Source organism: Phaethon aethereus, assembly GCF_964289735.1.
Source record: "Phaethon aethereus genome assembly, chromosome: 2".
Taxonomy (NCBI): Eukaryota; Metazoa; Chordata; class Aves; order Phaethontiformes; family Phaethontidae; genus Phaethon; species Phaethon aethereus.
In genome coordinates, this window is record NC_138582.1 from 159,840,477 (window position 1) to 159,852,415 (window position 11,939).

Sequence of the window (11,939 nt, forward strand, 5' to 3'; positions counted from 1 at the left end):
AATGTTCTATTGCTGTTTGAGCCAGTCTTTTAAGTACTGCCCTGCACAGAATGGTATAAAATATGGGATTAGGAAAAAATAGTACTCAGTGGAGTTTTAATTATGACCATACAATATATTCTTTAGGTAACACCATTTCCAAATACTGGATTTATCAATGGGTTCACATCTCCAACCTTCAAGCCTGCTGCTTCTCCATTGACTACACTCAGACAATATCCTCCCAGGAACAGGCAAGTTCAACCATCTTCTAACAATATACATTCCATTTTATTATCTGGCATGTGGGGTGTTAATCTGCTTGGTTTAGTTACACCAGCTAACTTGAAGATACTTGTGAAATTGAACCTGGTGCAAGGTTAAGTGAGGCCAAAGGGCAGATGGTGCTGCTGTTAGTGGATGTACTGTTTCTAAATGTAAATGGACTGTCTGAAAGCTGAGAACTTGTCTGTTCCATGCTTTAGGGTATTCAGATGAAATACTCTGAATGATGTCATGTGATCATTCATACAGTATTTTCAGTTACAAGTAGTTTTTAGTTATGCCATAGTTGAAAATAGCAAAAAGGTTAATTCTGATAATTCACGTGACCTGTTAAAATGAATATTTATCGATATTATAAGTGAAATATGCAATAAAGGACTAAAGAGCTTGCTGCTTCTGAATTCTGTGTATAGACTTAGGCCTCAGAAGATCTCTCATAGTACGTATGTTGAAATGACTTTTGAATTTGTAGGAATCCTAGCAAGTCTCATATACGACATACAATACCCAGTGCAGAAAGGGGACCTGGGCTTCTAGACAGTCCTACAATATTCAACTTTTCTGCTGATCGTTTAATCAATGGCGTCAGGAGTCCACAGACGCGGCAGCCGGGGCAAAACAGGACACGGATGCAGAATGCTACTACGAGTTACACCAAGAGGGAAGTAGGAACTGGACGGATGGAACAGACCAGCGTTGACTCGTCTCCTGGATTAGGTAGAGGAAGGTGAGTCAACTCTGTAGTTGTCCTCTGAGCAACCCAATATTGCTGCTTCAAAACTACTTCTTTTAGTAAAGAGGTATGGTACTAGTACTGTTCTCATTACTCTTGGACTGAGACTGTCTCTTCTCAAAGATAAAATCCTGGAAAGTATTTCAGAGAAAGTGATAAATATAGAACAAATGCAAAGTAGACTTGCATACTTTCCTGCCCAATTAAAATCATTAATAGCAACTGATGAACAATTTACAGCCATAAGATCTAATCCTCTATCCTTTCCTTATCTGTTGTTAGAAAGTTTTTGCACGTTGACTTCAGTGAAGCAGTTCTGCCCATTCCATTGTTCAGTGGTGTAGACTGTGCACCTAAACCTCTACTAGCAGTGCTCATTGTTAATTTTTTCAGTTGACAGATGAGAATTTTGCCCAAATTAGACACTTAAAACCACAAAGATGATGGACAGGTATGGAGGGAGGAAAAAGGATTACATGCAACTAAAAAACCTATTGTTATGTAGTTAAACAAACAAACAAAAAACCCTACCGCCTGGGGAGCTGAAAATTGGTGGCACCTGTATTAATGTGAGAATTTAGCAGGCTTATTTTGGAATTTTTAAAATACAGTACAGTTCTCGTAGTGCTTTATAAAAGTACTGTGCAGCTTTGTTTATTGTAGGCTGTGTTTGCATCTCCAAGTAAATCACATTTTGAGTAACTTAGTGAATTGGAAGATAACTTGAGTCTTTTGCAGATGATCCTATATTAGACTTGTATCATTGCAAAATTCAGTGGGAATTTTTTACAAGTATTGTAATACTTCTCTAAATCTAATTTGCTGAACTGTGTTACAACTAATGGATGAAAGCATGATTAAGGAAATAGAAAACAAACTGTAGAATACAAAAATGTACAGGAATTGTCAGTACTTAGATTTATATTCTAATGTTTCGGTATTGGATACATTTAGAATATTAAGTCAAACAGAAAACTTAGAAAATATATTGAAACTGAGTTAGAAGGCATTGCAAATGTTAAACTGCTGCTTGGAGGGGCTTTACCTAAAGCAGGGCTGGGGGAGAAGTGCTGAAAATGTTTTGGAGGGCTTTATCTGAATTGAAAATAGTTAGGCATTTTTTCAAAGGCATAAAAAAAACCCCAAACTAAAACTTTTACCTTGGATATTGAAAGGTTTTGCCTAAGCCTTATATGTAATCAGCACTGAGATGCTTTTAACACAGGAATTATTTGTAACCATTATATTCTTATGCTGACTTGTATAATATCTGTACCTTTATTTTAATGAGAGCTTGCTAGAAGATTTTCCCCAAAACATTTTTTTAACAACCTGTCTAGAATGAAAATGGATGAAATAGAAATTTGAATTAATTTTTCTGTTTCACCAACTGCCTTCTATTCTTGTATAGGGAAGGTTCTGATAACTGCTTTCTTTCCCTTAGGAAGAACTCATATGGCTACCGAAAGAAAAGGGAGGACAAGTTTACAGTGAGTGTTCATGATCATATTCGCCTATAATAAAAGCAGGGTAACAAGGCAATAGTATGGATATTATGTGGAGTAGCAGGTGAGATAAGTTATTGCACAAGCAATTGTATGTCTCAGTTGACTGAAAACAGCGGCTTGTTAGTCACATGACTTTACTGCATTTGGGTATCAGAGAAGGTTGTCCATTAATGCAGAAGTCAGGAAGAAGTTAAAATTACTCTTTTACAGTAGCAAAAAATATCCATCTTAGTGTTAGTTTGTCAGCATGCCAGTGTTCACATTCAGGGAGAGCTAAATAGCTGAGCTAAAATTCAAAACAATTGATACTTGATTATAGTTTATGTAGATGATGAACAACATTTTGTAGATCCGTGTGTCATAATGTATAGAATCATGGAATGTTAGTTACTTAAGTGGTCAGTTCTATTTTTTTAAATGCCTCTCCAAGTACCACTTGGTAAGCGTATTGAAATATACAATATATAACACTATTGAAATACTACAGTTTTGGTAAACTTAAATTCAAGGTGAATGCCTAAATAGCCTTGATACTTGAAAAGGCTGGACTAGATGTTGTGTAGAAGGGAAAATAGTAATTTTTTTGTAGGACTTCAGGTTTGATTTGATAAAATCAGACAATTCTCTGCAATTCATTTTTGTTACACACTGCATGTTCATGAAGTTGAACTGGATTATTTCCTTATTCATGGTACAATTGCAAAGTTATCCCACTGCATGAGCCATAACACTTTCTTAAAGGTCTATAATTGTTGCATTTGTGTATTTGAGGCTCCTGCTGTTGAGCAGCCTTATGGGACTTGGATAAGGAGCATCAAGGTTTGGAAAGTACAGAACAACAAATGGTTCCTTCCCTTTGGTTGCTTTTAGTTCTTGTCAAATGTCTCAAAGCTCAGCGACATCAGGTTACATGTAGGATCCATACTTTCTTTTGCCCTTTCAAAGCTGCTTGAAATTTTAGACTGATGTTTTCCTATGAACATTTTTTCTGTCTTTGAAAGAACAAGGAAGTGGTACAGGTTAGGCATGTGAGTGAGTGCCTGAAGTGAAAGGATTACTTTGGACACTTACGGAGAAGAGAGGCTCTTCTGACTCAGATGACTTCAAAGGTTATTTTAACTTCAAGTGTAAAACTGGTAGCCATGATTTCTTTGAAGACTCACCTTTCCCTTCTCTGATCAGCAGGCTTTAACTGCAGTCTGTGCAGCCAGGTTCCTTCTAGTGTCTTCTGGCCCGTGAATCTTTAGTTTGTACTGTACAGTGATGCAACTCAAACAGAGGTGATAACTGCTGCACACCCACAGCTGTACACTGGGAAGGAGCATACTCTGAAGTGAAAGATTGAAATTTGACCCCTTTAGACTGTGGAAATAATTGATTCCAGGATTCTATTTCTTGTGTGATGCTGTAGTGATTAGATGGTTATGTAGGACAACACTACAACCAGTTGTATTGGAATGATGACTTCTGTTGATTTTTATTTTTTTTTAAAGGAAAGATTATAGAGAATATACATGAGAGAGAATGAACCTTTCTGATTAGATTGTATCTGAGGCTATAGACATAAGCCGATTACTCAACTTGTCATAAGTTGACTTGAGAAATTTTATGTAGTTGGCAGCTTAAAATCCATTTAAGTCCCCCCTGGTCTCACTAATTTAAGATGTTAATGCTACTTGTCTCTTAATATGTTGGGGTTTTTTAGGACTCCTCTGTATAACTTCAAATCTTTGTATAACAAATACATTATCTACTTCAGGACTTCAGTCCCCTTTAAGAAAACTAAGTGCTGTGATTTGAAGAACTGGTCTTAAAAAAAAGTGTCCCTCTTGCGGTTTGAGCTGGATAAGTGTAGTCTTGCTCCATGACCCTTTGACAGGTCATCTGACATCTGTTTTTGGAGGTTTGCAGCTTCCATTGCTGTAACACTCTTAGCTGTGTTCTGGGGAGTAATGCTGGGTTAGTAGCAGTCCTAGGATTTGCAGTTGTTCTTGCTTCTGTATGTATGTATTCTTTCCCTTATTCCCTCCTGACACACACTTCTTTTGAAATAAACTGTAGTCTGTGAAAAGACCTTGGGGGTAATTTTGTATCTATTACTGTTTTTTCTTCTTCCTTCTCATGAAGAGCAAGTAATGCAACACCTTTATGTCCAGAAGCATTGCTCTCGCATTCAGACCATCTTGATGTGCCCATAAATATTTTCCTTTTCAAAACAGGAATTGTCTCAAAGATTGCTTTGCTTTTGGTATTCTGCAGCAGAGATCATCTTAGCACAGGCCTGAGCAGTCATGAAGCAGTTAACTTCTTTGTTTACATAATGTAGATGAGGTTAATGGGTAACTTCAGTTACAGCATATTACAAAAGGAATTTTATTTTTTCAGTGTAAATAGAATTTAGCTTTACAAATCCTTAAAAGCAGTCCTCCCAAGTGATCTTTAACTGTGGTACTCTTAACTCCTGAACCGCTGTCTGTAGTGCAAAATTAGTTGCATTTAGCCCATTGATGTTTTTTGCCTGGGACATTGTTTTTCTTTTTAGATTTAGTTAAAAAAAATCTCCATTTTTTGACATTTATCTTTGCATTTTTATGAAGTGACCATATAAGTTCATATTAAGTAGATGAAAATTGCTGTTGTCTACCCCATGTGAGGCATGCTGCCTTGCGATTTCTTAATATATCTTAAAATGATATAAGAATTTTGTTGACTCCTGTCTTTCATTTAGAATGTTACTATCTGCATATAAATGGATTGCATATTTTCACTATATCGTGATATCTAACCAGTCTGTTTTACTTTCTGTGTCAGTGTAAGAGTCTATTCTGAAGGAAGGATCAGTGAGAAGACTTTTCTTACTATACCAGTATCACTAGCACTTATGAATATGAAATTTGTAAGGATGCTTATGCCCTCCCATTTAAATAATAGTTAAATATTTTAAGGGTAACAGTAGAAAATGAAAGCATTTATTCCTTGGTACTGTGTGGCTTTCTTGGGAGGTGGGATGGGGGAGACCTCTCTAGGACTTCACAGATATAAATCAAATACGAAATACAGTTTAGGGTCCCACGTCTGTCTTTTGTGTCATCCAATGTGGTAACCTCAACATGTTATTTCTATTCCAGAGAGGCCAAACACAGTCTCCACCACCCCCAAAACCTCCATCTCCTAGCTTTGAATTGGGTTTATCTAGCTTTCCTCCATTACCTGGGGCTGCTGGCAATTTAAAGACCGAAGATCTTTTTGAAAACAGACTGTCCAGTGTGGTAATAGGAACGTCAAAAGAAAGAGTGAGTAGCCAGCATTCATTTTTGTTGGAAAAACAAAGAAATGCATACCTCCTTGTTTTCAGATTTGGTGACTTATACATGGAAAAAACTTATGGTTTTTGTGGGTCATAAATGCTTTAAAAAAACAGCTGTCAAGCAACGTGTTGCTGCCGCCTTCACTTATAATTTGTTGGTTTATTCTCTTTGAAATGCGTGGAATATAAGCGCCAGTATAAGTAGATGTTAATAGCAGAGATTAGAAAATATGCTCTTCGCTGTTCATAATTACCTCAGGCTTTTTGATATACTCAGGTGAAAAATATGTGGTAAATTTTTCTCCTGTTTGAAACTCAGACTTTTGAGTTGCATAGAAAACACTTTAAAGTGAAAAAGACAAACTTAAGCATCGAGATATAAAGAAGCTGCCTACTAATTTTAGTACACTAGGAATCATAGCTGGAAAAACTGTTACCAAAACCAGCTGGATCCCAGTGTTGTCTTGTCATATTTCTTGGAAAGATAAAAATATACCAGAATGATTTGGCAACCACTGCTTTCTAGATGTAGTAGAGGTGCAGTTGAAAATGAATGTTCAGTAGCTGTTCATAGATTTCATTCTTAGAACTGTCTCTACCTTGCCATCTGTGAGTGACAGTGTTTTTCTCTCCATCGGGACTCATATAACCCTGTGCGCTATGGAACAGTCTAGGCTGTGGAAGGCTATATTGGCTGTTTTGCTAGATCTAATTTAACTTGTGTTTTTCTAGCTGTATCGCAACTGAAGAACTTAACCCCTGAATACAGCAGTGCAAGGCAACCTGATGAAACACCAAAATCTCTCTCGTGGCTCATCTCTAAAACCAGTCTGTTGCAGAAGTGTTTTCTTTGGTGCCCATGTATCAGGGGTGGGTGGGGAGGGTGTCTTTTGGTAAAGGAAAGAGGAAGCAGCAGGGCAGCCTGCACCTGAAGCAGTGATTGTGCAGACAAGCCACACGTTCTGCCTCCTGCAAGTGGCAATAGGGACAACTACATTCCAGGGTTGCGTTTAGGAGCAATGTGCAGGACAGTGCCATGGTAAGAGCAGTGTTTAACTGACTGTCAGCCAGTACTCCAGACTGTAGTTTGTTCTTGGCCAAAATCTATTTTAAATGTATTTTACCTCTCTTATTTCTGAAGTGCTTTTTTGGCTATCATATTTCAGGTTTTAAACATAATTCCAGCACTTGCTATTGATGTTGCAGCTGAAAACCTATTGCTCCTCCCATTAATTGCTCCTCCCATTACAAATCTAGTACTTGCTTTGCACTGTACTTATTGTGAAGAACTTAGACTTCTCCCCTGTAGAGGCAGTCTTAATATCAGTCAGGCACTGAGGTTTTATGATAGTGCAATGCACTGTCACATGAACAAACTTCCTTTGGTTTCCCAGTTTCTTTTTCTGGCTTGCATGAGTGAGTCTGTACCATTGTGTGGAAGGGATTGAGCTGTCTTTCCTTATTGGTGTTAATAAGGAATAAGATAACAGCAACTGGCTCCAAAGTGGTTGTGGTGTTCTACAAAGGTGTTTGAGTTAACGTTAGAATCTTGCCAATGTCTACAGCCTGCTTTTCACTTTGATCTCAACATTTTTTCATGTCGCCTAACATAGAGTTATGAAGTGCTGAAGTAGAGTTACACTGTGCTACTCTTGTTTTATAGATGGGCAAGTCTGGTGTACAGAAGCTGAGTGAACTTAGGTTGTATAATTTCCAGGAGTTGTTATCCAAGCATCATATCTCTGTGCTCTTTGTTTTGCGGTGCTCTTCTGGATGTAGCTCTGGGGAATGGCAGGTGTTAATCATCCCACATTTTCTAACTAGGAACCTGCAGTGCTGTCAGATCAGGGGCTGAGTGTTTTGGCTTAAGGAACAGCACTTGCATATCTGCTTGACTTAAAGCTATTCACATTTAACTATGTACCTACAATTTTTGATGACCTAGGGCCAGAATACTCAGCAACTTGCAATTGCAAGCCTTGGCACACTCTGTTATAGTGAGTAAAGCTACAGAAACTGTTCTTTTATTTTTAAACATCCACCTTTTATGGTTTAACTTTTACTTTGAGTAAAAATAGGGTTGGATCTACTGCAGTAATCTGCTGCCTGATTTAAAACAATGTCATCAAGTACTATTTCCCTTTCTAACAGTGACGACAGGGGTCTCATGTTTTATAAACTTTGAATGGTGGCTGTGCCTGGGGGAAAGGGGTGGCTGTCTTCTTCCTTTTGTGCTTGTGTTCTCCCATTGCTTTCCTTTCTGCTTACCAAAATCTGTTCTGGTTCTATAGTCAGACAGGTCAGAAGCAATACAAAAAACATAGCACTTTTTAAAACAAACAAAATGGTTATAAATGTCAGAAATATGTTTTTCAGTGTACAAAGTTGCCTTTCTTTTTTCTTATTTTGTGACAATTTAAATTTACACGTGCATCTTGAACCTATTTGGCCTTTATCTGGAAGCATAGTGTCACCTGGCACTAGCAGAATCTTCTGAGATAGGAAAAGCTTCTTTTGGTAGCAAATCACACTATAGCATAAGAAAGGGACTTTTAAAGGATGGTCATATCCTAGTTTGTAAAAACTTCAGGATTTTTTTTTTTTACAGTTTGGGTGTTTTTTAGCACCAACTGTTAGGATGATGCAGAGTTAGAGCTTTGAAGAAGACAGTTCTTGGTGCATAACTCTAGGAGACTTTTGACTTAATAGGCTAACTATGATTATGTGAACAGGCACAAAGCCTACTTTGTCACCAGCAGGTGCAAAATTCCCAGGTTGAAAGAAGGGATTTTGTCATCCAGATGTGTCCCAAAGGGAACTAAGCTTCCAAATTTTTGAGAAAGAACCACAGTGTGTGATTTATTTGTCTGTGTTTCTAAATAATTGTAAAGGAAAAAACTTATCTGTTACAATATATATGTTGGATCCTTCTATATCTTCCTGTAGTTCATTTAGCCTTATAAATCAACTTGTAAACTGTTTCTTGACTGTGTTAATTTTCCGGAAAACCATATTAATTGGATATTATGATTGCCCTTCTGTGCCTTTTTTCCTCCTTCAGAACGTTAATGTGGATGCAAGTACAAACACTATTCCATCGGGAATTCCTCGAGAGCCGTTGTTGCCAGTTTCTTCTACATTGCCCAGGACGTTTGAAAGGTCTCCTTCGCCATCCCAGTCTTCTGAGTAAGCATTTAATTACGTGGCTGTAATTATTCTGCTCTGAATCACGGTTGCATTTTCTCTCATCAGAAGGCTAGGTAGAACACTGTGAATAGCTATTAATATCTTAATCAATGAAAGCAATACTATTTTGTTGTATATTGTACTTATAGTAAAGGCAATAAAGCTTAATTTCTGAACAATATCATAATAGTGATTTCATCATAATAGTCATTCAGCAGACAAATTTAATGTTGTGTTTTGGTCTCTGCAAGTATTTAGAAATTTAATGAATACCTTATTGTCTTGTATTTAAATAGCTTTGAAACATAGAGAGCAAACCCACGATCCTGTGGGTAGTGCTGTTGCCTATACAATAAAGAAAGTTTTCAGTAAAACTTTATTTGGAACCTGCAAATCAAACTGAGGTGTTTGAGTAACAGGAGTAAGATAACTGAATGACCAAATGCTATCAGAATGTCATAAATACAGGTAGTGTCAAATTCCACAGGAATATCTTCTCTTCATATTTGATAACACTTTTAAATGCAATGCTAGTCATGATGGCAAGGGAAATTGCCTTAGGCAAATTATAGCTATAGCTTCTTATAGTAATAGTCAAAGTTTCAGACCTGTTATTAGATCACTCATCTACCATGAAGTTTCACTTCTCATGAGCCTTGCTTTCTCCTGGGTGCTTACAGGGACTCCAAGGTTGTGGATAAACAGCAGAGAGAGACGCAGAGTACAGAAAGGCTTTCTTCTTCCACACTCAGTACTGCATGTAAATCGGTACAAGTCAATGGGGCTGCCATAGTAAGTGACCTTATTACTTCACTTTCTCTTAATGATCCAGTTTGATGCATTTAACAGAATATTACTTCCATTGCTAACCAGTGTTGCTTAATCATGTGAGCCCAGCATCCTTAAATTTGTGTGCTGGTGGCCTCATGATTACTTGCATGATACAATTATGCAATTAACAGGGCAAAATTGTTCAAGATAACATGATGAATGACAGCACTTTATCTGAATTCTCTTCTTGGTAGTATCCTTGAGGTAGAAGCATCAATACATATGTTGATATTTAAACCAAAGTATTCATCATCTTTCAGCTGTTTTGGAGTTTGCTTGAATAGGAAGTATTTTGCCCTATGACAGTACCTCACTTTGGTGTTGTCTGTACAGCTTCTGTAAACTTCATATTCAAGCCCTCATCTGCATATTTTAGTGCAGCGGTCTTTTGGGACAAAGACTTTACCTTTTTTGTTCATAAAAGTAAATTATTTTTCCTCAGGATGCTTTGTTTAACTCTGCTGTCTTGTTTGCTTTCTATTTCACAGGAACTGCGGAAACCTAGTTATGCAGAAATTTGCCAGAGAACAACTAAGGATCCTCCTACATTGCAACCCCAGAAAGAACAGAAGCCAAACACTGTAGCATGTGGGAAAGAGGAAAGAAAGCCCACAGAAACAATAGAGAAAAACAGAGAACCTCCTCCTGCAAAGTCACATCCTGGACAACCCAAAGACCAGAGGAGACAGTCAGTACGCAGATCGTCCCCTCCAGCCGTTGGCAAACGCTTAAATAAAGAACAGAATACCCCTCCAAAATCTCCTCAGTGAAACTAACACCTGGGAGGGATTTGAAAAGAGGTCTGCTTCCCACAAATTAAACCCATGTTCCCACTTAAGATACCTGAGAATGAGTTGCTGGTTAGGAGCTTGCAGTGATACTAGGCATATAACAATGCCTGCAAGTTATTTTTCTGTGAAATACTCTTTCCCCTCTTCAACAAACATTCTTTTTTTTCTGGATATTTCTGGATAGTTGTTCTAAACCTTACACTTAGGTTGGTGCTTAATTGGAGGTGAAGCTTAGTGTGATTATTTTTTTCAAGATGTAAAATATTTGTCTTTAAAAAAAAAATCAACTTTTTATTAAGCCTCTCTGTGGCTGTGTGAGTGCAAGCTCTGTATAGTGAGTTTTTTCTAAACTGTTAAGCAGAAATGTGCTGCTGCAATATTTTTAATAAACTGGTCTGCAAGTACATATCTGAAGTGTCCAAAAGACTGGTAACGGCAGCTAGTGTGTAGAGTGCAAGAAAGTAGATATATTTTACGAATTAGTATGTGACCTTGAAGATTTTTTTTTTATTGGGCTGCTGTACAGTGTCAGCAAATGAACTTGCACTTTTAGGTTCAACGAGTAGTTGTTTCTAGCATTTTTAAAAATTTAATCTTTTTTTGATGTTTTGCACACACAAAATGAATCCTACGGAGCACCATAGCAGTCTTTCTAAAATATTTCCTTTTTTGACTTACTGCAAGCAAGTAACCATCTTCTCACTCTAGAAAAAAACTGGTGTTATAATTTGCGAATACAAAGCACATTGTGAATAGAAAGAATTAAGTCTGTGAGCTTCTATGGTGGTGAAGCCTGTTAGTGGATGTTATCAAGAGAAAGCACTGTAGCCTTCTTGTGATAACCTGAGCTTCCCTGTGCTTGTAAGGGAGTTAACTGAGTCAGCGCTGTATGTTCTGGTTACCCCTGTGCTCTGTGTAGACTTTTTTTTTTTAAACTCTGCCCCAAGTGCTCTTTGAAAGAGTTCATATCTTAGTCAGCCTTGTGTTGACATCTTCCTGTAACTACAAGCATTGGCATACGGATTTAAATTTTTTTCAAGATGTGAGATAATGGTGTTTGTTTTGTGTGGTGGAGGAAGAGATCCCTGATATTTACCTCTGGGATGAGGTTTCTCACACTTATTTACTTTAGAAGTGATGCGCTTTCTGAAGGACAAGGATGCACTAAATTAGCAAGTTTCTAATAAAGTTGAATATAAATTATTTTTGTTTTAAAATGCCTGAAGTTTTTCCTTAAGTGTTTAAACTGCAGGAAGTTCAGACAAAACTCATTCCTGCTGACTATGACAGTGCAGTTTATTCCACAAAAATGTTTATTT

General features: G+C 37.4%; 1 protein-coding gene across 1 annotated transcript in view; it reads left to right on the top strand.

The window, feature by feature from the left end:
* The window catches only part of LARP4B (La ribonucleoprotein 4B), a gene marked incomplete at its 3' end in the record, with an annotated part of 35,757 nt that extends 25,158 nt beyond the window's left edge, over positions 1-10,599 (top strand). The window contains exons 10-16 of the mRNA XM_082015349.1: positions 127-233; positions 737-991; positions 2,442-2,487; positions 5,634-5,798; positions 8,874-8,998; positions 9,679-9,790; positions 10,318-10,599. Coding sequence (XP_081871475.1) covers positions 127-233; positions 737-991; positions 2,442-2,487; positions 5,634-5,798; positions 8,874-8,998; positions 9,679-9,790; positions 10,318-10,599 — 1,092 coding nt within the window. The remainder of the gene's footprint in view (positions 1-126; positions 234-736; positions 992-2,441; positions 2,488-5,633; positions 5,799-8,873; positions 8,999-9,678; positions 9,791-10,317) is intronic.
* Positions 10,600-11,939: the final 1,340 nt, after the last annotated feature.